Raw genomic sequence first — 26,759 nt, 5'->3', positions numbered from 1 at the left:
CCCTTTTGAGAGATGAATTCTGAATTGAAAAGATACTATATAATACTTTAACTGGTTAGGGAATCTCTAACATTTTCCCAGGACACTGGATATTAAATTCACTGAGTCCTAATCAAATCTAGTTCTAATTTTACTCTGTGTGAGCCATGCTTCCATCAGGTTTAGAAGTGAAGGAAAGGCAGAGGAGGATTGTGAGGGTCTAACCCACTGGCCACACTTGCCTTTGACGGATGCCTGGAGAGCCACTGGCTGCAGGAGAGAACACCATTTTCCTTTGCCTGAGACTGTGAAGGACAGAATTATTGCGTGTATACTCTCTATCATGGAGCTAATATAAAATCAAGATTCATTCTTTTCACTTCTCGGAAAGTCAAATCTTCCCTTTTCATATTCTGCTGCTCTGGTTTTTAAAGTTTGGGGGCTAGATGTTTTGGAAGGAAAGCTAATGGACAAAAAGTAGACTGGATGTTTCGTCCGGTGAGCATTGTTATAAAGGATAACATTTTAGGATAGATAGTAATTCGTGGCTAAGTCTCTCATAGTAGAGGGGAAAGAGCCTGGAATAAATATTTTGGCTCTAAATGGTGACCTGATTGCTTTGAATCTAAATACAGTGGAAGGGATTATATAAACTAAAGTAACTGCTTAGCTTGAAGGCTGGCAGGCCTCCGCGGGCATTACATCTGAATTAATTGTAAGCCAGTAGAGCAATATATAATTGTGTATTACATAATCTAATATAGTCGTATTGAATATAGAACTTCAGAGATTAGAATACATTTTAATGCAGTCGTCTAAATAATTTCTTCATATTCTTTTATGAGTATGTGAATTGATTATGAAAAAAATAATGTAATTCAGATCAAAATTCACATCTTCCTCATATGGAAATTTGGAACTTTTTTTTTAAGATTTTATTTATTTATTCATGAGAGACACAGAGAGAGAGAGGCAGAGACACAGGCAGAGGGAGAAGCAGGCTCCACGCAGAGAGCCCGACGCGGGACTCGATCCCGGGACTCCAGGACCACGCCCTGGGCCAAAGGCGGCGCTAAACCGCTGAGCCACCCGGGCTGCCCTAAATTTGGAATGGTTTGAAAACATCTCTGTGAATATTTCCATTAGTCCCCTAAACTATTTTAAACTATCTTCAACTCTTATAGAACAAAACAGAGAATATGTAAATATAGAATAGAATAAGATAAATTACTTTGGGATCACCTCTCATTCTGGATTCAGCAGCATCTTTTGTTCTTTCTCGCAAAGCCTTTGGTAATATTAAGTTTCCACATGTGCCAGAAGCTTTCCAGTTCCAAATTCCCAACCAAATCTTTGCTTGCTGGGTTTGATCTACTAAGAAAAAATGAAAACAGTACTTATCTCTTTAGGATTCTGTTGTAATCAGACTAGACTGTTTCTTCGGTGAATGCTGTGGGGTTTTCTAGGATCAAGTATGCTTAGTGTAACTTGTACTTGCTCATGTGTGATTAGCATATTTTTTGAGCCTGGCATTACCATCTAGAAACCAGAATCAGTTGAAGAGCTAAGAGTCCAACAACTCAATTTTAACAAATTTCATGAATACTGTCCATTAATTTGTATTACTTGTTCCTACCTTAAGACCTTTACATTTACAACTCTCCTTGCCAGGAAGTACTCCATTCCTAGATCTCGCCCGACTGGTTCCTTTTGCTGGTCAGGTTTCCATCTCAAGGTCACCTCCTCAGGAAGGCCTCTTGGGTTGTTCTAACCAAAAGCAGCCCCCTCCAACATTATCACCTTACCATCTTTTATTTTCTTCAAAGCCCTGATAGCTTTCTGAAATTATCTTATATTATTATCATCATCAGGATTATCATTATTATTATCCTAACAATCAGAGTAAGCACAAGTTGAGTTTTTCCCATGTACATTACACAACATTTTAATGATGATGGCTTGCATTTATGGAGTACTCACAAGTCAGCAAATGCTAGATGAAGCATTTACCACACTAGGCCAGGTCACTGGCCTGTCTGCCTGGATGCTGCAGGGGCTTCTTGACTGGCCTACCTTTTCCCATTTTAGCTGCTTGCAGTTTGCTGCCTACAGAGCAGCTAGTGATCTTCATAAAACAGCTGTCATGAGCAGCTTTCAGCATCAGCAGGCTTTTGAACATCTTCAGGGCCTAACTGGCTTACAAGGCCCTGTGTGACCTGGCCCCTATTACCTCCTTGCCCTGTCTCTAATCTCTCCTGACTTCTGGCCACTGGCTCCAAGTCACACGTGGCTCAGAAGACTGTCCAGCCACACAGGTTCAGGTGTCACTTTGCTCAGATCTCTGCTGAAATGTTACTGCTCATGGAGGCCTTTCCCAAGCATGCCATGTGAAAAAGCAAGCGATCACTCTCCATCCACTTCTCATGCCTCATTTTTCACCACTTGCTCCTGTCCAACCTTGCGTTACTTATTTTCCTGTCCTCAGCCAATCTTTTTTTGAATGTTTACTATGTACTGGGCCCTGTTCTAGGCACTGGATATATGAAGTCAGTATTATGGGCAGAGTCCCTGTTGATCTTGGAAATATTAGAGGCAGGCAGATAGTGGACTCAATAAATAGGTAAAATATAGATTATGTTGAATGCCTCAGGAAAGGTAAAGCAGGAGGAAAGACTGGGGTGTGATAGCATAGGAGTGGGGGTTAAGTTTAAAATAGGGCGTCAGAAGAGGCTTCAGTGAGCAGCATGTCTTCCCAAGTCCTGAGGAGGTGAGGATGCAAACTAAGTGAGTGACTAAAGGAAATGTATTCTGCACAGAAAGTGTTGGAAGGCTCTGCAGGTGGAGCAGTTCCTGTTTGAGGAGCAGCAGGGACACCTCTAGTGGAGCAGAGTGAGCAGTGGGAAGAGGAGCTGTGGCCAGAGTGGTGACAGGGCACCAGGCTGTAGCATTCACAGGCCCTCCAGGTCTCAGCCTGGGAGACTGAACTGAGAAGCATCCAGAGCTGACTTACATTTTAACTGGATCCCTTGGGCCCTTGTGTGGAACATAGACTTTAAGGGAGCAAGGGTCGAAATTGCGTCCACTAAGCCCAGGAAGATTGGAGCAGCTAAGGTCAGGTTGGCAGGGTAGGGATGGTGAGAAATGATGCTGGTCTGAATATATTTTGAAGGTCGGTCCTATAGAATATAGTGAGAAATTGAGAAATAATCAAGAATGCCTCTTTCCAGGGTTGTAAATACAGGCCACTGGAATGGTGGTACCAAGACGGGAAGGAAGTGAGGGGGAACAGATGGAGGGTTGGGGGAGGGCCATGAGCAGGACCCCCAGTGGCACTGTAGAGTCTTTGTAGGCAAGAGGAAAGGACTCCCCCTCTGGGCTGATGCAGTTGGAGACAGCAGAGTGGGCTGGATTTCAGTCCCCATTCCTCCTTGACAGGACATCTGTGCACAACTGCAGGCATTGATCAGTTTACTTTTGGGATGTGCACCCAGTGAGGTGCTGACTGGGTAGCTGGGTATGAGTCTGGAGTTCAGGGAGACAGACTTTGGGTATACAAGGCACTGTCATGTGAGCATTCCTGGTGATTTTATCTTTATGTTTATTTATATATTACATTGTATATTAGATGTGCGTTATTTACCTTTTCATTATGTACATCATTATGTAAGCTTGAAGTGATCCATGCCTGTGTTTTCTGCTTCAGTGTATTCACACACCTAGCTCAGTACTTAGTATCTGAACACCTAGTAAACGTGGTTGAATGAATAAACTAAGCGAGGAGACCATTGCTTTATACTTGTCCTGTGGGTTGCATGAGATTGAGTGCATGGCCAGATTTTATGTCAATCTGTATGTCAGACATCCCCATTCCTACTGTATGCCTAAAGCTCAAAGAGGGTTTTTCTAAAAACCTCCACAATTTAATACCATTTACTACATGATAATTGAAAGGAAATTTAAGTTCCAAGTGGACTTTACATTTACCAATATTGCCTTGAAGCTAAATGAAGCCTGTTTTAGATAACAAATTCCTTTCATAGTAACTTGTGAGCTTCTGGTCTATTCTTGAGAGGACTATTAATACTTTACTTTTATGTCTAGTTTTGTTTGTTGGTGAGAGTTTTTTTTTTAACTTTGGTATATCAAGGATAAGAGTTATATTTTTCTATCTTATGAAATGACACAAATGGTGACTTGCATTTATGTTGCATTTAAACCCCAGACTGGGGAAGATACATGTCTTAGACCTCAGCATTTTTATATCGAATGGTCAGTGATGGCTTTGCTCAAGAGATGAGGTTTAAACTGGGCTATGTATCAATTAGTTATTATATATAACAGACTACCCCCAAGCCCACTGACTTCAAATAATGAACATTATTGCTCACCAGACTCTGGTTCAGCCTGTCTTGATTGGGTCCACTCATGCATTGGGTAGGCAGTTGTGCTCATGCTGGTTGGGCTCTCTCACATATCTGGGGCTGTAGGCTAGTCTGGCATGGTCCTGGCTGGGACATTTCGGCTCTCATCCTTCAGTAAGCTGGATAGTATTTATTTACATGGCAGTGGCAGGGTTCCTTGAGGTCTCAGCTTGGAACTGGCATAGCATAGTTTCTACCACATTCCGTTGGTCAAAGCATGGGATGGAGAAATAGACTCTACTCATGATGGAGACACTGCAAAATCATATTGCAAAGAGAATAGGCTTAGAGATACCATAAATTGGAGACCATAAATTTCCATTAATCTAATGGCTTGAAAGACGAATACGGTTTAGGAGGAGGATATAAAGGAACTAGTGTGAACTTCCTCTGATCTGAAGAAGAATGTGCCTTGATTGGCCCCCATCCCAGCTCTCTAGTATCTGGAAAATGAAGCGTAAGCTTCTCCATTGACCTGTATGTTTTAACACTTTAACTGTTCTCTTTCTCTCAGAAAAGAGTATCTCATTGAAAGTATATCTATAATTGTCTTGAGTTTTCATAGAATACATTAAGTTGTTAAGTTGTTTTGCAAGATAGCTGGCAAATGGCCATACTTCTTGCGCAGTTATCTTGATCATGTTGGCATCTCCACAAATAATGATTGTACCCTTCTCTTGTAGGATTATGCTCATGTGTTGACCTGTATAACTGAAAGAGAAAAGTTTATTGTGCCTATCAAAGCTAGAGGTGCACGAGCCATCCTAGATTTTCCCGATGAGCTGAATTTTTCCACTTGCCCTGTCAAATACAGCACTCAGAAGATTCTGCTGGTACGAAACATTGGCAACAAAGATGCTGTGTTTCACATCAAAACCCATAGGTATGCATTCCTTCAGTTCTTGTTTTTGATTGATTATAGCTAAATCTAGTCAGCACAAAGTAATTTGCTAGAATAGCAGTCAGAGCGGAACTGCTTTTTACAATCTTCAGTTGCAAGGCTGAGAAACCTCACTGATGTAGGGCAAACTTCCTCTTCAATCCAAGAGGAAGCTAAAATTCAAGGTTACCTTTGAGTAACCTTGGGTTTGGGTATGGGTGGTTTTCTGAAATGCTGACACAACCTTTTCTATTTAGCACAGATTGGCCCATGGAAATCTATTAATAAATATGAGTTTTGACTGAGAATTTTATAACTGGCTATATCAGTTTTCTATTGCTAATGTAACAAATGATCATAAACTTACTGGACTAGAGCAACAGAAATTTATCATCTGATATTTCAGTAGACCAGAAACTTCACTGGGCCAAAATTATTTATTTTATTTTTTTAAAGACTTTTTTTTTTTAATTTATGTATTCATAGAGATAGAGAGAGAGAGAGAGAGAGAGAGAGAGAGAGAGAGAGAGGCAGAGACACAGGCAGAGGGAGAAGCAGGCTCCATGCAGGGAGCCTGACGTGGGACTCGATCCCCGGTCTCCAGGATCATGCCCTGGACTGAAGGCGGCGCTAAACCGCTGAGCCATTGGGCCAAAATTAAAGTGTTGGTGGCTGCCCCATTGGGCCAAAATTAAAGTGCCCCATTGGGCCGAAATTAAAGTGTTGGTGGGACTGTATTATTTTCTTGAGGCTTCAGGGGGGAATCCATTTCTTTGCCATTTCCAGCTTCTAGGGCCATCCACATTCCTTGGCTCATGTGCCACATTCCTTGGCTCATGTGTCACATTCCTTGGCTGAAAAAATGGGACAAAGTGTAGTAGTCACTTCATAAGGTTGTGAGGAAGAAATGAATGAATAAATATAATCTGCTGGCACATGGGGGGCACTTGGCTGGCTTAATCGGTAGAGCACATGACCTTTGATTTCAGGGTCCTGTGTTCAAGCCCTATGCTGGTACAGATTTTACTTTAAAAATAAATAAATAAACAAACTGCTCGTACATAAAAAATGCTATATAACAAGTAGGTTTTTGTTGTTGTTGTTATTTGTTTCTTCAGAAGAGCTGCCAGTGTGGTAGGCAGAATGGCTCCCCAAGTATGTCTATGTCCTAATCCCCAGAACCTGTGAATGTGAAATGCTGCATGGCAAAGGGGGATTTGGGCTGCAGATGTAATTAAGGTTACTAATAACCTTAAAATGGGGAAGATTATCCTGGATTATCTGGGTGGGCCCAGTGTAATCACAAAGGTCCTTATGCTATGTCTAGGCACGGGTTTTGTCTTTGTTTGTTTTTTAAGGATTTTGTTTTGCTTTTGTTTAGTTTTGGTTTTCATCCTACATGAAGTTCCAAGCTTCCTAGACCTTTCGTTATTTTTGGAAAATCTCAGCAATTATCTCTTCAAATATTTCTTTCGTTTCATTGTCTCTTGCTGTTTCTTCTGCATATGGGTAAGTTCTGTCTGCCACAATTAAGACAGTCTGCACCTTTCTCTCTTCCTGGAGGGCAGAGGGATTGTCCATCTTTAGATTTCAGGCTGCTTGTTTGCTCTGCAATATCTGCTTTCTGAATGGTCCAAGAAAGGTTGTGATTTTGTGTTTGCCTGGCTTTTTTTCATTGTTAGGGTGGGCAATCTCTTTCTAGCTTTCTACATCCCAGGCAGAAGCAAGACCCCTGAACTAATTTAGCTAAATCAACCAGCAAAGGCAAAGTTCTTTTGAAGATCAATGTCTTTTGACCTTGTCCCTAAGTGCTTATATAGCCTTTGTCATCTCATGGTGCAATTCACATAGTTTGATTAAAGGAGAAGGAAGCAAGTTAACTGGCTCACCATGACTTAAGAAAAAACAAATCTTTTTTGATTTTAAAAAAGGCCTCCCACAGTCACTTTCCATAATACACATTAAAAACTTCCTGTTATACTCATGTTTTTCTTATGAAAAAGAAAATCTACCTAAGGTGGAAAAATAGGTACAGGCAGGATATCTTCCTGGACTGTGGCTGACTCTTAAAAGCTACATAGAAACGACAATTTATTATATATTACATTCATACAAAAGTGAAACAAAATCATGTCATAGGTTTAATGGTGTGAAGCTGCAGGAAAAGATCTGAAACGTTTCTCTCCATGTAACTATGAGTGTGACTCCCCTCCTAATATACAAATACTTCCAAGGTAAAACAGTGAGCCAACTCAGGACTAGCCAGGAATCATAAAGACATTAGAAACTCCAGTCCAACATTCTCATTTTGCAGATGAAGGAAATAAGGCCTGAGAAGGGAAATGACTTATCCAAGTTCCCTCAGTAAGTTAACAGCAAAACCTGGGTTAGAAGGAACATGGGCCAGTTCTGGGCTTATGTACCCTGGGATCCACTCCTTGCCCTTCCCAGGCTCTATTCAGTACCTTTGGGCAGTCAGCTTTCTTAGGAGTCTCAGTAGGCTGGATTCCAGCTGGGTTTGACCACTGGGGGGCACTAAAAGGAGATTTCAGGGTAGCAAGGAGCCAGGACGTTTCTCCTCCTCCCTCTCTAACTTCAGCAGAGTCCTCAGTGGTGGCTGCATCTCTTCTAGGGTTCAAATTCCTCTTGGCCTAGCCTGTCATGGTTCCAACTTTTGCCAGGTCCCCAGGGTCTGATAACACTTCCTCCTCGTCTTGTCTCAGCCGAGGGGTGGAGATGGATAACTGCTGTTACTAATCCCTGAGCAACCTCATCATCTTAAGTCGGGCTTCTCATCTCTCTCATCTTCTGTGTTATCAATCTCTCAACTGAATTCCCTGTTTGCAAATATTTCTGCTTTCCTGTTTAGATATCTATTCATGATATAGAGTAGTTTTATGTTCTTTCCATAAAATGCATGTTTTTCAACCATGCCATCAATTCTGTGAGCTACCCCAAATCCTTCCAATAAATCCCTTTTCTGTTTAAGTTAGCCAGAGTTGGTTTCTGTTGTCTGCAACTGAGAACCCTGCTGGCTACAATGAGAAAGGACATGATTGAACTTGTGTCAATTATGTCAATTTACACTTCTGTGTAAATTGTATTGAATCAGAACCTTGGGGGAGATGCCCTGAAAAATGTCCTTTTCTTAAAAAAAAAAAAAAAAAAAAAAGCACAGTTGATTGTGTTGCCCTCACAGAGGTGAGGACCACTCTTTCAGGTAATATGATTGCCAATAGATACAATAGAGCAATGGACACACTGTGAGATTTTGGAGTTAAAAAACCCAGGGTCTGCTCTTACTCTCATCACTTTTAGAGTTAATACACAGTTAGAAACAGCATCTCACAGGAAATTATTTAAAAAACAGATCGTATTCTTTTCACTGAAATAACGATTGAATTAATAGTTAAGTTTATAAATGATTAGGTTCATATAAATCATAAAAATTAAAATGTTCCTTATATATGTCTGTTACCCCCTTTAGAATGGGAGTTTCTAAAATGCAAGAGTTGCATCTCTTTTCGTTTCTATTTTCCCAGCATCAAATATAGTGCGTAGAAGAAACAAGTACTCAATAAATGTTTATAGGATGCCTAACCAACAGTATATCACAAAGCAAAGCTACAACTATAAACCTGTACAGTAATTTAAAATAAAAAAATGCTCCAAGTACTATAAAATAGGCATAATGTTTTTTATGCTAATAAAAGGAGTTACAGTGTGCTATAAAATATACAGAGAACATAAACCATTACTCTTCAAGTTTATTACAGATTCGACCTGAAACTCTAGTAGGTACCAGAATAATTTTGACTATTAAAGTAGGATTAATTTTAGAAGGAAGATTAAGAAGCAATCTCAAAAATCCAAAACCCCATGTCAAGAATCAGTTAATAAGAAAGACTGTCTGAAGAAAACATACTAATATTAAATTCCATATTTAATATAACAGAGCCAATATTTGGCCTTCTGCTGAAATATCAATTCATATGGATAGGAGAGTTTCAGTTCTCAAGAGCAGTTTATAGTGGATTGAACAAAAACTCAAAATCTTTCTTGTGACTCATGATTTTTCATGAGCCCAAGTCCCCTTCCTAATCAAGCATTCAATATTAATGAGGATATTATATAAAAATAAAATATTTTGGTAGACAGAGCCAGCCTTATACCCTTGAGAAACAATGCCTCTTGGTTAAGAACATTTTCTGATACTTGATATTTTCTGGCCAGTTCAGCCTGTCTGCTTGTAGTAAAATCAAATTATAGACAATGTTTAAGCAGCAGAACTTAACACACTCTATCCAATTAACTTCTGATTTATTGAGAAAGCCTAGGCAGCTGTAAGTAGCAATAGTTGTCTCAGGTGATTTTTCAACTACTGAAGAAATTTAGTGTAACATAAATCCCAATAGGGAGCACAACAGAAAAGTATCTGTTACCTCTGTATAGAATTTGGATTTCTGGAGGTCCTAGAGAAGGGTCTCTTTGTCCATAGCAAATTAGCTTATGTTCTTCTGTGTAACATTATCCAGTTCGTTTCAAAACCATTCTTTCACAACCAAGAAATGCTTGAAAAGAAAATGAAAGCACCATGTAGGAAGAAAAATATTAGGAACTAGGGAGGCAAAAATAGAAGAAAATATTAAAACTTTGTTCCCAAAGTCAGGAAACTTGGGCCCAGATCTCACTTCTTTACATTCTTACTGATGCCATGACAGAGGAAGGAATGATAAGACTGCTGATTTTGGATCACTTACCTTCATCTCAGGAAGCAGAGATTCTTGAGATACTAAAAGTCTGCTCTTTTTCCGTTCCACCAAGATGTTATAAAGATGACTTCATGATTACAGATATTTTTTATTTCCCTCTGAAAGCTGGCTGTGATTCAATCCAAAACTCCTCTGAGAGGCTTCTGTGAGTAAAGAACTGTGCATGGGGTGAGAGACACAAAGATGCATCTCACTAGGTGGCTTCCATGTTCAGGGCTGGTTTGGGCAGGCAGAAAGAACACAGGCTTCCATTCCAGCTCCACCACTACCTAGTTGGGTAACTTTGGGCAAATCACCTGCCCTTTCAGAGCATCTGTTTTCTCCTATCTTAAGTGCAAATAACAATACCTCTTTTATGCAGGTTTCTCCCAGGATTAAAAGGATTGGCATATGTAAGGTGCCCAGTGTAGTGCCCAGTATGGAATCCATGCTTGTGGCAGTTTATTTGCTTTCTCTTTCCTGTCATCTCAAGAATCTGTAGCTATTGACAGGGGCAGGCATGAAAGCTAACTATAGTCCAAGGTGAACTGAAGTGAGAAGTAAAAAGAAAGCTGTAGCCTCTGAGAGGAAGGAGACTTTATTAACAAGATAGAATCCAGGAAGATTCTAGTTGAGAGGTGGCTTTGAGTCTGGACAGTGATAAGTGACTTTGGAAGAAATACAACCTGTGGAAAGTGGTAAGTATTGTGTGGCACTAGTGTTTGGGGAATGTCTGTGTAGGGGGCACAGTGTGTTGGAAGGGAGAGTGGTGCAGTGCTAGACGAGGTTATAGTGAAGGGAACAGAGTCCTCCACCCTTTCTCTTCCCCAGCCTTACTTGGAATGTAACAGGTATGTGGACACTTGTACAGATGTATGTGTTTGTTGAGAAATGAGAACACAAAATCTAATTGGGAGAAGATGGTGTGGAACCTCAAATGCCTACAACTTTGAACTTTATTACATAGGATATGAGGACCACTGAAGGTGTCTGAACTAGAGATGGATGTGTTATGACCTGTGTATGTTTTTTTACAGTATCCTTAGAGCAGTGTGAAGGATTGAGAGGAGAATGATAAAAACTGGAACTCATCTGAACACCCAAAATCATCCTCAGGCTTGTCATCCATCTAGAAGCTGCCAGTGATGAAAAACAGAAATGATAATAAACATTAGTTTAGCACTCCCTACGTGCCAGGCATTATTCTAAGCTCTTTACCTGCATCGACTCCTGTAGTTCTCCTTACAACCTTATGGAGTAGGTGCTGTCTTTACCCTCATCTTGCAGACCAGGAGACTGAAGGTTCAATGACTTGTCCCAAAGTCATGGCAGAACTGAGTTTTGAACTTTTTCGGTTGGCTTCAGGCTAGTGATCACTACCCCATAGGCCTCTACACCAATGCCTGGGGTTCCCTGGAGGATGGGTGCTATAGGTGTGGGAAAAGGACAAAGGAATGGGAAGTGAAAGTGAAGGGAGATCCAAAGAGAGAGCCCCAGAGAAAACAAAGTTTCCCTTGGTGGGAAGCATTGGACATCCTGCAGTGATGATCTCAGGTACCACCAAGTGCTACCCTTGCCATAGTTCTGTACCCTCACAGAAGAAAGCTTAGGCTTTCTGACATTCGTTCATTAACTAAGGGACGATTTAAGAGATGAAACTAAAAAATAGTTGTGATAGAAGTAAATAATCAGAAACAGCTTAGCCTGCCAGATACATTGTACAACGCATTACTTTGAAAAACTAGCAATTAAGAAAAGTGAAATGGACCATGAAAATAATTAAATGGGCTGGGTTTTCTATTTAGAAGGAAGAACTCCATAAGTTATTTAAGATACCTCATGATCAGATCCAGCTTCTCACTTACCACTTCCTTCCAGGGAAACTAAATGAAATGATTTCCTGTTTCCAAATCTACCCTATCACTCCATCATGTCTACACGTCCAAATTCTATTTTCAAGGCACAAAACTTGTTTCCAGCTTGCCTTCCTAAATGCTCTCCACTCTTCTGCAGCTTGCTATCACTCAGGAGGCTGACCTATATGGCATAGGTCAACAGGTTCCCATGCCTTTGGCTTCTGGGTGGGTTCAGCCTATGGGAATCCCAGCAGATGATCAGACAGGAGAATATGATGTCAGGGTGCTTTTCCCCTTAGTGTCTTCCCTGTGAGGCCATTGGAGCTGACTCTCTCTCTTGACTAAAGCTCCTTGCTCCTCGTAAAGCAGCATTCTCATAGGACTCTTGTGAAGTTCAAAGCAATTCCTTCTCCTTGTCTCTTTGGGCCTAGAGGTTATAATGGCTTTGCTGTCTATAACCCTGGGGGACTGTATCATTTGTAGTTCCCCTTCCCCTTTTTTAAAGTAAAGCCTTACTCATTTTTTCTCCTTTCCCCTTTATTCCCTTTCACTATTTTTTATATTCCCCCAAAATGAGTGGGGAATATCAGAAAGGGAGACAGAACATGAGGGACTCCTAACTCTGGGAAATGAACAAGAGGTGGTGGAAAGGGAGGTGGGCGGGGGGTGGGGGTGACTGGGTGACGGGCACTGAGGGGGGCACTTGATGGGATTAGCACTGGGTGTTATGCTATATGTTGGCAAATTGAACTCCAATTTAAAAAATATGTAAAAAAAATTTAAATATTTAAGACATTATTAAAATTATTATATTTGAGCAAAAAAATAAAAAATAAAAATAAAGTAGAGCCTTAGTTAAACTGCTCTCAAATTGTCCTCATGTGATTGTGTGATATTTTGGGACTCTGATAGATTTTTCCATTATGAAAACTTTCCTTCTCTGAACTGTCACAAAACTTGATTTTTATCCCTTCCAAAGTACTTTTCTTCTGCTAATTACAGTATTTGCATACATGTTCTAAGTCTGACTACTGGAATCACTCAACGAATGTTAAAAGAATGGCTGAATGGCAAGGACACAAACAAGACTACTACCATACCATTTAAGTTTCTCTTACACTTGCTGCTCTAGAACTTCTATTTTAACATTAAAAGCAAAGTTCTTTCACTTTGGGGGGAAAAGTGCACTTTACTTCTGCATCACTGAATTGTGGTGTGGGATCTGAGCTGTCTGCAGAACTAGAACTCCTGTACCCTCTCTTTCTTCCCTGGCCACCAATGTGCTCTGATAGTGTGTCTCCCTGTGCACTGCAGGCCTTTCTCTGTAGAGCCATCTGTTGGAACTCTTAATGTGGGAGAGTCCATGCAACTGGAAGTGGAGTTTGAGCCACGGACTGTGGGCAGTCACAGCAAAAGACTTTTTGTGCATTACGACACAGGTATGCGTTATTCTTTGTTAAGAGTCCTACAAGTCAAGAAAGGGCAGATGGGGAATAGGGTGAAGCAAAAGAGGAAATGGTTGTTTTGGCTGCATTTGAGTAAGCTAAGATCCACAAGGCAAAGAACCAAAGAATGGATGTCTCCAACAGAAGTAATGTTCAGCCACGTATAAATCCCACCTGACTGGTTTCTCCACTACTTGAAAGCAGGAGCAATAACAACTCTCAGGAAGGAAACATCCCCCTGAATTCACACCAGTAGCTTAACGTTATTTATATGTAAATGGAACTTGAAGGTAACTTAATACACCATGGGTTTTCCATTTGATTTATTACTGAATTTGTCTAACATTTAAAAAATGTAAACCCCAGTTCGGAACGTTCTCATATGTGCCAACCAGTCTATGTAAGATCCAGTTGCCTTAATCCTTAGAATATGCAAATGTCTTACTTAATATCTGACTTAAATGTAGTTCTGTGTCTATTGCCACCAGCATTTTCTTGAAGGCCACAGTCTGCATAATCATGAAAATTATACATTGTTTTTGCTAATCCTTAATTTATGGTTGTGTAGGCTGCATGTACATTATGCAAGTCTCCAAAGCTGGTTTTTAAATGAATATTTTAACATTGCCATTTATTATTTCATGATTTTTCTCATTTCTCTCTCATTTCTTTTTTACTCATTCGTGTTTACTGACCCAGATTGTCTGCATCGGAAGGGCACTGTAGGCAGAAAACACAAGTACACAGCCAAGGAAAAAGCAACAAACGCCATCTCTGTCACAGTTCAGAGTTGCTGGCACTGTGGATACCAATCTGAGCAGGACAGTTCACGTCCTTGCCTAAGGACCTGTGGTTAAGTCCCAGTTCCACATTGCCTGGCGGAATGATATCCAGTTGTACCATCTATGTACCTAATCTTTTAGTGTAGGTCAGAATTTATTGGCTGCCAGCAAGACAAACTGAACCTGAACTAGCTTAAGCAAAAAAGGTTAAGTTTTGACCCATGTAACCCAAAAGAGGAAAGTAAAAAGCATAGCTTATAACACATCAGGAAGGTGAATTTTTCCAAAGTAGTTGTGCCATTTTACACTCCCACCAACAAAGCATGAGACTTCCAATTGCTTCACATCTTTGCCAATAAATGCAATGTTGTCTTTCTTTTTCTGCTACCACATAGTATTGTCTTTTCATTTTAGACATACCAGTAGTGTAAAGCTGTATCTTCTGGTGGTTTTAACTTTCATCTAATGATTAATGTTGTTGAGCACCTTTTCCTGTGCTTACAGCCATTCATATATCTTTTTTAATGAAGTGTCTGTTCAAGTCTTTTGCTCATTTTTTATTGAGTTGTTTTTTTTCTTTTATTAATTTGTAAGAGTACTTTATAACTTGATATTGTGAATACTAATCACTTGTCAGATAAATGTATTGTTAATATGCTCTTCTAGTCTGTAGTTTGCCTTCTCATATTTCTTGATCAGCAGAACCTCTAAATTTTGATAAAGCTGACATTATCAGTGTTTTCCTTTAAGATTAATGCTTTTTTGCCTTCTTGCTAGGAAATCATTACCTTCTTGAGGATCACAAACATAGTCTATGTTTACTCTTAGAAGGGTAATAGTTGTAGTTTCTTTGTTTAGATTGATGATTGATCTTTGATTTCATATTTGTATATGTGTGAGGTAGGGACTGTATTTATTTATTTATTTATTTAAGATTTTATTTATTTATTCATGACAGACACAGAGAGAGGCAGAGACACAGGCAGAGGGAAAAGCAGGCTCCATGCAGGGAGCCTGATATGGGACTCGATCCCGGGACTCCAGGATCATGCCCTGGGCCAAAGGCAGGCACTAAACCGCTGAGCCACCAGGGATCCCGGGACTGTGTTTAATTTTTTCTCCCCATATGGATTATTGGCTCTTCTTCCTTCTATTATCTTGTTTTGGAATTCCAATCAGTTACTCTGTTACTCTGTTTCATAGTCTATTATTACTCTATTATTTATTCCTTTTTAAATAATAGATTAACATTAAAAATTATTTATTTGAAAGAGAGAGCAAGAATGCAAGTGGGGGGTAGGGAGGAGCAAAGGAGGGAATCTCAAGGAGACTCCACACTAAGTGTGGAGCCCAGTGTGGACCTTGATCCCAGGACCCTGAGATCATGACCTGAGCTGAACCCAAGAGTCAGACACTTAACTGAGTATACCACCCAGGTGCCCCAATTATTTTCCTTTTAACCTCTATTTTATTTTTCCATTTCTTTGTCTTTGTCAAACTTCTCTGAATACTTTTTCTCCTCTATTCAATAATTCCCTCTTCCATGAAGTCTCACCTCTTGAGTTTTATTTTTCTATTATAGGTATTTTCATTTCTGTAATTTTATTTGCTTCTTAATTCAATCTGCTCTTAAATCTGATTGCTCTCTGCTCTTTTATTTTTCAAGTTTCCCTTTTATTTCTTAAATATATTAAACATTGTTATTTTCATTCTATTTCTGAGCATTTAGATATATATTAAATCTGCTTTTTTATTTACTTTGCTGTTTATTATTTCTGATGGTTTTCAACTACAATATCTGTAGAGGAGGAATAATATATTTTTCCTCCACTCTTCTAGGCTTTTGGTGGGGGCCACTGTAGTAAAAGACAGATTAAGAAGAGAAAAACATACAAAATGATTTATTGTAAGTTCTCCTTTGATGCAGGCAGGCCAAATCTGAAGACTCAAAGGGGTCCCGCAGGAGTAGCCAAGGGAGTCCTTGGCTTCACATAGGTTGGAAATCAAATATGAGCCTGTAGGAAGTGAGAGCAGAGTTTATTGAAGATATGGAGAGAACAGATACAGGTGGAGCTTCTGGGAGACTCAGAAGGGAAAAGAGGGAGTCTTGTCTTTGTTTGGGGCCTGGTATACATGTCCTTTCAGACACCCAGGAATTCATCTGAACAATGGCCAAGGCCCAAGTATTATTCCTTGGAGCCAGGGGCCTTGGCATTGACATGTCTAGAGCCTTGATCTGGAATGAGCATATGATGGCTTCCTCAGGTCACTGTTACCTGGTTCTTCCTTAGATGTTATGTATTCTAGAGAAATCATTAACTCCTTGTCCCTTACAAGGTGGACATTCTGAGGCATGTGTGAAGTGGGGTAAGGGTGCAGGTCCTGGCAAGAATAGAAAGCAAGATAAGGAGCAAAAGCAGATTTTTATGAAGTCCTGCCCTTTCCCTTCTGTAAGCATGGGAGCTTTCAAAAGGAAATGAAGACCTGGAGGAGTGATTAAATCTGAATTGTTTTTTGCTCAGTTTGATGAAGAGTAGAGAGTTGTGGGAAAATGTGTTAGGACCAAAAAGGGTATGAGCTAAGTGTAGTAAACTTGGGAAAACAGCAAGTCCTGTTCATTCAGATTCTTCTCAGTGTCCCTCTGTCTTTGAAGACAAGGGTGCTCCTTCCATCTAATTATAGCTGGAACTTTTTAAATGAAGGTTTTATAGTGCTTTGGTAGAAGGTAAGAAAATCCTTTCTTACTGTTTCTCAGGTTCCTTCAACTTGAAATATTCAATATGCCAAGGTGTGCCATATTTTGGGAGAGTGTGTCCTGAACCTCATCATATTTTATGCCCTTTCATGTTTTGTAAATTTTGGACTTAGCATCACCACTTTGGGCAGGCCCTAGACTTCATCTCCTGTCATTTGTATACAATTCAGTAATTAAAGCAGAAGTTCAAGTGTTAACAAAAGCCATTAGGACAAAGGACAGTCTTGGTACTATAATAATTTCTGCAATTCTTAACTTCACTTTGATATTCTTATTTTTTGATAGAGTTAGTGATGAATTTTAAAGTAGTTTAAAAATATTTTATCAGCTATTTTAGTTATTTCAATCTTCAATTTAATTTGCTGCTTAAAACTGACTCAAATTTGTATCTTTTTTCATGTCATTCAGCATTATTTAGAGTAGTTCATCCTTTCCTACTATTATAGAATCCTGGGTAGCAGAGTATAAACACAGTTTATCCCTCCATGTACTTAGGTTTTCTCTAGTTTCTCTCAGCAGTAATTGTCTGGGTAGACGTCTTGAATACTGCAGTTAGATTTATTCATTTATATTCATTATTTTTTGTTTATTAGCTATATATTTATTCTGTAACTTTTAATTATTTTTTATTGAGTTATAGATACAATGAAATGCACAGATCTTCAATGTACAGTTTGATGAGTTTTGTCAAGATCTGTGGAATGACCACTCCATGTAGGATAGAGAACATCCACAGCTTTAGAGTGTCCCCTCATGACCTTTCCAGTTAGTCCTTCCATCCCCATCCTAGACATTCTAAATTCTATCATTCTATATTAGTGCTGCTTGTTCTTGGACTTCAAATAAATGTGCTCATACAGTATACACTCTTTTGTCTCTGGTTTCTTTCACACAACATCATGTTTTGGAGATGTATTCATGTTCTGTGTGTCAAATTCCCTTTTTTACTCCTGAACAGTATTCCAGTGTATGATTATACATGGTTCATTCATTCTCCTGCTAATGTGACTTTATATTGTTTGAAGTTTGGGGCTATTATGAATAAAGCTTGAATAACCATTCTTGTACAAGTTGTGTGTATGTGTGCATATGTTTTTATTTCTCTCAGATAAATGTTTAGGAGTAAGATTCTGGGTCCTAGAGAAGGTATATGCTTAACTTTCTGAGAAACTTTGAAACAGTTTTCTGAAATAGTTGAAGCATTTTACATACCACCACCTCCTCCTCCAGCGGTGGATGATCCACATTCTCATCAACTCCAGGTCATTGTCAGTTTTCTAATTTTAGTCATCATACTGGTTGTAAAGTTATTAGCCAAATATCAACAAAAGCCTATATATTTTGTTTTTAATTGGCATTTCTCTAATGACTAATAATGTTGAGTATCTTTTCATGTGCTCTAGACCATTTTTATGTCTTCTATTCTCAAGTGTGTATTCAGATTTTTTTGCCTATTCTTTAGGGGATTGTTTGTTCTTTTGTTATTGACTCATAGTTTTTTATATATTCTCAAGACAAGTCTTTCAGAAATAATCATTACAAATATCTTCTTACACTGGATTGTCTTTCTAATTTTCTTACTAGTACCTTTTTATTAGCAAAATAATTTAATTTTGATGAAGTACAGTTTATCATTTCCTTTATAACCAGTGTGGTATTTTTCTTTTAATTTTATTTTCTAAAATTTGGGGTGTATATTAAAAAGAAGTTGAATTTGTACATAGCTTTTATATCTTCAACTTTGACAACTTAACTTTTTGACTCCTAGTTTATCTGTAAATGATTTTGGATTTTATATATATACAGTCAGGTCATCTGTAAATAATGGAAGTTTTATTCATTTTCAAACCTTAAACGTTTTATTTCTTATTGTTTCTTGCACAGCTAGGCCTTTAGGACATCATTCAATGGAAATGATGATGGCAAGTATCCTTATCTGTTTTTAGTCTCAGAGGGGAAGTTCTCAGTGTTTCACGATTTAGTATAATGTTTTTATTTTATTTTATTTATTTATTTATTTATTTTAAAGATTTTATTTTTATTTATTCATGAGAGACACACAGAGAGAGGCAGAGACATAGGCAGAGGGAGAAGCAGGCTCCCTTCAGGGAGCCTGATGTAGGACTCAGTCCCTGGACCCCAGAATCACACACTTAGCATAATGTTTTTAATGGACACTATCTATTGAATTAAGAAAATTCCCTTCTATCTCTAGGTTTCTAAGACCTTTAATTCTGAATGAGTGTTGGCTTCTATCCATTACTTCTGCATTTGTTGAGATGATCATACATTATTTCACCTATTCATGTAATGGCTTTGTCTTTCATCTGAGAAAACAAATTGGTCTCATAAAACAAGTTGGGAATTATTCTACTTTTTAATTCTCTGGAAGGGTTGTAATTTCTAATATGCATGTTATTTCTTCTTTAAGTGCTTGAAAAATTCACTTTTCAAGCTATCTGGGCCTGAGCCTTTTTGGAGGTTTTTAGTTATTCAGTTTATTTAGTATATTTAGTTCTACTGAGGTGTTTCTATTTTTTTCTTATGTAATTTTTGGTAAACTTTCAAGGAATTTTTCAATTTAATCTAAAAATTTAAATTTATTGGCATAAAATTGTTCATAATAACCCCAAACTTTGTAATGTCTGTAGCATCTATAGTGAATTTTTTCTTTCATTATTGATAATTTGTATCTTCCTTCCTTCCTTGAATTTCAACAAAAGCCTTTGTGTTGTTAGTGTTGATAGTGGATGAAAGTGAAAAATATGAATGTTAATAAATTTGGTCAATGATTTCTTCCATCTGGATCTCTATATCTTTGTGAAGTATCATTTTCATTTATGTCAGCCCCTAAAATTAAGTCTTGGAAAAAATGTGGCCTTAGAATTATATTTGGATTACTTTATCAAAAGGTGTTTTAAATCAGGAGTTTAAAAAAAATGAAACATAGTTGATCTTTTGTTGGTAAACATTAATTATTGATAAACACTCCAAAATATCTTTAAAATATTCATTTTTAGTTCATTCTTTTAAATATTTTGGGTCATATTTTTAATAGATTTGACATATGAGTAGTATATAGTATGATTTATAAATGAACAAGCACACAGGGTGATGGTATAATATTAAAAATATTATTTGTTTGGGTTTTAAGGCCAACATCTTAGAGTGCTCATAGATCAATAGAATCAAAGCTTGACAGAAGACTTAACTAATAACCAAATCTAGTCCTTAGATTTTACAGATGAAAAACTGAAGCTGTAAGAAATTAAGTGTCTTGCCCAAGGTTGCTCAAGTAGCACAAGCATAATTATAACCCAGGCTCAGACTCTAATCTCTCGTGCAGTGCTTTTTCCATCAGAGTGGATCATCTCCCTAGTCTCTCATATTATTACCTAAACATTTTTACTTCCTTAATCTGTTGATTAAGGAAGTAAATGCAGCTGCTTTCTCCCAATGGCCTTCAATCTAGATTTTAACTTTTCGCTAAGTATTTGGATTGATACCCATACTTACATTTATAGTCCTGTGCTAAAGGAAACAAATAATTGTGTATTAAAATTTAATCCCCATGGCAAAGTCGATTTCCACACTTTGAGATTCTAATGTCAACTTTGGTTCACAAAGTCATTTTCTAAAGATGCAGATAGAGGTAAACTATCTTGTAGCATTCTTCTTTACATGAAATGAACTGCTGATAAGAATATGCTTTCATCCGTATTGTGGGTTATCAATGACCGGAACCTATAACCTTTCATTAGTGAAAAACAGTAATGACTGTTTAAACACAGTTAATCATGGAGCTTTTCCAAACAGCCATGATCATTGCTTTCTCATTTCACTAAATAAGGATCTGATTGAACTTTCTGCAGCTGTTTGAAGTATGAATTGATTTGAGGAGGGAAAGTTAGCATGTTTTTTTTTTTTTTCCACACGTCCTCAAACAATGTTCCAGAAGGAGGAGCATTGATAATCCTCAGTGGGAAGTACTCAATCACAATTCTAACAGTTGTATTTATGCCCTTCAGTAGCTGGTTCTCCATTGGTTATAAATCTTTAATAAATGCAGCAAGGAGATTTTTCTTTTTCATCAACCAGGGCTTGAACCAGTGTTCTAGTAATTAAGGAAGTTGAGTGTAAATTTCACCAATATCTATTATTTTACTCATCAATGTTTATCTGAACCAGAACTCTTCCCTCCTTTCTCCTACGGATGCCTTTCTGAGGTGAAACTAAGTTTGTTTAGGGAATTGATTTTACCCCAGAAATAATTTATCTTTTTATTATAGTCCAAAACAGAAGGACTAAAGTAACTTGATTCCTTTTACAAACTAACTCCTCCAAAAAAGATTAGGAACACAATTACTCAAGACTACTTTCTTAACAACAAAATAAAACAAAAATAGAAACAAAACCAATGAGTTAAATAATTCTATCATTTCAATAAAACTGAGGTGTGAAAATATTATTTGACAATTAAAAGACAAATAAATGGTTAATTGCTTATGTTTTGCACTTTTCAACTGAGTATTGAGAAACTTTATATAATCTAAGGGTTCAAGGAGATATTAGTATTTAGAATAGACTAAGAAAAAAGACATTCTTATTAAACCTTTGGTTACTTAAATGAACCCTAGAAGTAGGAACATAGAAGTATTCTTTATTCAATGGCTGGTGAGGTTGCTGTCACCTTAGAGGTGACATTAACCACTGGCATAATCAGGAAATAGAGCTGATGCACTTACTCAGCATTTTTTAAGTATTATGTCTCTTACTGAAAAGGAGATATTTCAATTCAGGAGTCAGAAGTTGGCAAATAGGTTCTTTTCCCACAAAGGCACGATGATGAATTATTATTAAAGATACAAGTAATCATAATATTAGTATTTCACAGGACAGCTTTATAGTCATTTATATATTGTACTCTAATAAACCATAGAGAAGTTCTTTTTTTTTCTACTAAAGGCCAATAAAGGAATACCAAAATAGAACATAGTAAGTAAGTGAGTGCAATATGTTACTTTATAGTTGAAACTACTAAATAATATGTATCTGGATATACCTGTGCAGACTCATCTGCATAAGCTTTGTTTCAATTGTGTGATTGTTATAATTAATTATAAGTGTGTGCTGTTTTAATTGGAAAACCTAGCAAAACATAGTTATGGTAAAAGAGTAAATGTTTTCACGTGGTTTCAGAGGCAATGGAAACATTCCTTGACCAAATTCTCTTTTCTTCATTTCTTATTCCATAGCTTAGAGTAGGGAATAGCAGAAGCTTGGACAAACGGATGGTCAGGGATTGTTTAGGAGAGTGGAATGAGCTTTCTTTAAATTACATAGCAAGTGAAGACTCAAGTCATTAGGTGTTTGTATTTAAAGGAACATTAGAGGACATCTCCTAACTCCATGTATTTTATTTTATTTTTAGAAACTTTTGATGTATAGTTGACACACCATGTTGTATCAGTTTCAGGTATACAACATAGTGATTGGGCATTTATATACATCACAAAATGTGCACCACTGATAAGTATAGTTGCCATCTGTCACCATACAAAATCATTACAGTATCATTGACTATATTCCCTATGCTGTACTTTTCATTCCTGTGACTTATTTTAAAACTGAGTTTGTACCTCTTAATACCCTTCACTTACTTCACTCCCCCTCCCTTGCAACTACCAGATTGTTCTCTGTGTTTATGTAACTCCTCTAATTTTAGAGATAAGTAAGCTGCAGCCCAGAGGAATTGAATGACTGTACCCCTAAGTAAAGCTGGAACTTGAACCCAGGTCTTGGATGTCCTCTGAGGCCAGCATACATTCTGTAATCCTACACTGTTTTTCATGTAGAAGAAGAATACTGACTGTGACATTGCCACTCATGTGCTGGGTAAGCTCAGTTAAGTCTTGTAGGTTACTTCTTGAACCCTTCAAAGAAAGAGCACTTCTGAAGAAGTTTGATTCAGCAATTCACTTGCATGGTGAATTTGAGCCTATAGTGAATAAGAGATGAGAAATACTCTTTCCATCAATTTGCTAGTTCTTAGAGAATCTGTGGCTCCACTCATATATTTTATTTATTGCCCTCTCTTGTCTGAAAGTACTGAAACCACAGTATGAAGTGTATTGTGGCTTCATATTTTTTTGTAAACTCAGTTTTGTCCATATATACTTTTGCTTGACTGATAGTAGCAAAACTAGCAAGAGGTAATGATACTTCCACAAAAGATATTTTTACTAGGACATAATAAATGACGATGGCTAACCTCATCTACAATGATTGCAACATTCAACCCCAGAAACCAAATAGGAAGCCGAGTGAGAACAGGCACTCCAATGAGACACAAAAATACCAATGCTGGGGAACAGTAACTTAGTTCATTCTGACAGGTATAACATCCCTTCATCCTACCAGTTTTCTAAGTAGCTAGGGTTTGGGAACACTTTTTAGGGTTGTCTTCAGGAAAGTGGGTGTACAAAGCAAGTCAAGTCCCTAAAGCTATGGAGACAAGAGTTATTGCTTCCTTTACTGTGTAGATCTGATGATTTTGGGAAGATGGATTGAAAAAAAATCAATATTAGATGGTTTTTAAAAAGAGTATAATGGCTTTTTCTATATTTCTGGAACAGTTTTGCAGTGAGCAACTAAAATTGATGACATTAGTCCCTCTGACCCTGAGATTTGTATGAAATAATTAAGCCCTTGGATATCTTTTTCCTTGATTAGACTTTTAAGTGATGAAATACTTCAAATAACCACAACAACACAAATAATATAATCAACAACCGTCATATTTAACACATCTCAACATTTTACTATACACATTTCTTTCAGATGTTTTATTTTATGGATATCTAAACTGGTTACAGATTTGAAGTCATCTCATTACTTTATCCTGTTCTAATTCCCCTGGCTTGGTCCTCAGAGGAGCTGTATAGGGTACATTTTTATGCTATTTTTATATATTTATCTATCCATAAATAACATACGTTATTGCTTCAAGTAGTTTTTTTAAAGATTTTATTTATTTGAGAGAGAGAGAGAGAGAGGGTGTGATGAGAGTAGCAGAGAGGGAGGGAGTGGGACAAGTCGACTCTACACTGAGCACAGAGCCTTACATGGGATTTAATCTCATGACACTGAAATTGTGACCTGAGCCAAAACCAAGAGTTAGCTGCTTAACTGACTGAGCCACTTAGGCACTCTTCTCAAGTAGTTTTAAACTTCACATAAATGATATTACAGTATTTACTGTTTCTCAACTTGATATTTTCATTTAACATTATGTTTTAAAGATCTAAATACATAGATCCATACAGCTCTGATTCATTTTAACTAATGTAGTGCACTCCAGCATGTGAACATGCTACAATCTACCTATTCTCCTATCCAATATTAGGATGTTTTCCCTAGTTTTCTGCTATTACAAACAATGCCACAATGAGTATCTCTGTATATGTCTTGTGCAGCTGTATGAGATTTTCTTTAAGAAGTGCAACAGCAGAGTTATAGGACAAGTGTATCTTGAGCTTTATTGGAAACTAAATTGGTTAGTCAAGTGGTTGCACCAATTTGTAGCCTCATCAGCAGTATATGGAAATTCTTGTTTTTCTACATCCTTAATATAGTGCCAAAACAGTATTGCCAAACTATTTGATTTTTCTTAATCTGATGGTTATGAAATGGTATTTTATTTTATATTTCTCTCATTACTAGTGCTATCTGGCAGCTTTACATGTTTCCTGAAGACCCTATCATCCTTCCTTATATTAAAGTTTTGGATAAGTGAGGTGCCTGGGTGGCTTAGTTGGTTGAGTGTCTGCCTTCCTTCTGCTCAGGTCATGACCCCAGGGTGCTGGGATTGAGCTCCACATCAGGCTCCCTACTTAGCTGGGATTCTGCTTCTCCCATTCCCACTCTTGCTGCTTGTGCTCTCTCACTCTCTGTCAAATAAATAAATAAAATCTATAAAAAATGAATAGAAATTAAATGCACTGGTTGGAAACCCACTTAAAAATTTTTTTGGATGAGTAACATATTCATGTGTTCAAAAATTAAAGCAATATATTAAAAGTGTACATTGAGAGGTGTCATTTCTACTTTACCTCATTTACCACCCTCCCCCGGCTCTTATTTTATTCCAGTGTTTTTATGTACATAGATGCAAACATGAATGCATATTCTTATTTTCCTTCCCTATATAAAAATAGCATACTATGTGAATAGTTCTAAACCTTACTTTTTCCACTTAATCATATATCCTGGAGATCTTCCCATATCACTCTGTACTTTTATACCTGCATGGCATTCCACTTTTAGGTATAGCACAAATTATTTAACTAGCCTTCTCTTGGTAGGTATTTGGTGGCTGTTTCTACTCTGTAGTTATTAAGGACAATGCTGTAATGAATACTCTTGATCTTGTTCTAACTCATCTATAGGATAATTTCCTAGAAGTAGGCCAGAGGGTAAGCTGTTTTGTAAGCTTGATAGATATTTATTTTGTTTTATTTTTATTTTTTGATATATATTTTAATCTGTGTCACCAAATTCACTCCATTGAGTGAGGAAGAATGGTACCATTTTGTATTCCCATGGCAATGTATAAGAGTGCCTTCTCCCTACAGCCTTGACAACTGATTATATTCTCAAACTTTTGTTCTACCCAATATGTTTGGGGAAAGTGGTATATGAATATATCTTTAGTTGTGTCTCTTACTAGGAGTGAAGTTGAGCATCTTTTGATACATATGGGGGACCTGTATATTTCTTTTTTTGCAACTCTATCCCAATCTTGTACTGGATTGTCTTATTGATTTCTAAGATTTATTTACATATTTGGGGATTGAGTTGCAAATATTTTAACCACTTGTTCTTTTGTTTTTATTTAAATTTTTGCACCTCCAAGATTTCTTTTTCCTTTTATTTTACAGTAGGTTCCCCCAGTGTGGAGCCCAATGTGGGGTCTGAACTCACAACCTTGAGATCAAGACCTGAGCTGAGATCAAGAGTTTGGACATTAGCCAACTGAGCCACTCAGGCACCCCAAAATTTCTTTTTTCATTTTTATGTAATCAAAATTCTTAATACTTTTTAGAGGAATCTGGATATTGAGACATAGTTAGAAAACTTTCCCCTCAAAAGTTACAAGGAAATTTTCTTATGTGTTGTTCTACTTTTGTGTTTTAATAGTGAACATTTAAATATTTTATTCATTTGCTACTTATTTTATTGTTACTATCACCATGGCTCTGAAGTGACTTTAAGATGTTTGTCCAGATTTTAAGGTTATCTTAGCAGTAAAGTCTATTAACATAAACTACCTTATCACTGCTAGAAAAAGAAAATCACCTATGTCTCATTTTAACAGACCTATTAAGAGCTAAGGGGCTCATGTATTTATTGAACCAGACCTATTTATGGTCTCCTTAGTTTCTTTAAGAAAAGAACTACTTTTAAAGAGAAGGTGCAAGGTAAGGTTAAAAATGTAATTTTAAAAAATATAAACTTATTTTTAAAGGCCATAAGGAAAAGAATTAAAATAGACTACATAAAGACTAAGAAAAAAAAGACTTATTCAGAAAAAAGTCATAAAGAAATCCAAATATCTAACAGAGGAAAAGTATGCAACATATATGACAAAGAGCTAATTTTTCAATATCAAAAAAGTGTCACAAATCAATAAGCAAAAGATAAGCTTCTCAAAAGGAAAATGACCAATGCTATAATAAGCATCTCAGAGAAAAAAAGTCTTTAATCAGTGAAAAGATGTTCAACATCATCCCAAATTAAGACTATGCAAATTAAAACAATAATGACTTTTTCACTTATCATATTATTAAATTTAGCTCATCAGAAAGTTTAAAAGTTGGCAAGAGTGCATA

At 37.3% G+C, this 26,759-nt stretch overlaps 1 protein-coding gene across 1 annotated transcript in view; it reads left to right on the top strand.

Moving 5' to 3' along the window:
- The window catches only part of HYDIN (HYDIN axonemal central pair apparatus protein), a 332,032-nt gene that overhangs the window by 45,113 nt on the left and 260,160 nt on the right, over nucleotides 1-26,759 (top strand). Inside the window, exons 6-7 of the mRNA XM_072731571.1 lie at nucleotides 5,084-5,283; nucleotides 13,202-13,326. Coding sequence (XP_072587672.1) covers nucleotides 5,084-5,283; nucleotides 13,202-13,326 — 325 coding nt within the window. The remainder of the gene's footprint in view (nucleotides 1-5,083; nucleotides 5,284-13,201; nucleotides 13,327-26,759) is intronic.

This window comes from Vulpes vulpes, chromosome 12, assembly GCF_048418805.1.
Source record: "Vulpes vulpes isolate BD-2025 chromosome 12, VulVul3, whole genome shotgun sequence".
Lineage (NCBI taxonomy): Eukaryota > Metazoa > Chordata > Mammalia > Carnivora > Canidae > Vulpes > Vulpes vulpes.
The sequence above is the reverse complement of the archived record's forward strand: the minus strand, read 5'-3'. Positions and strand labels throughout refer to the sequence as shown.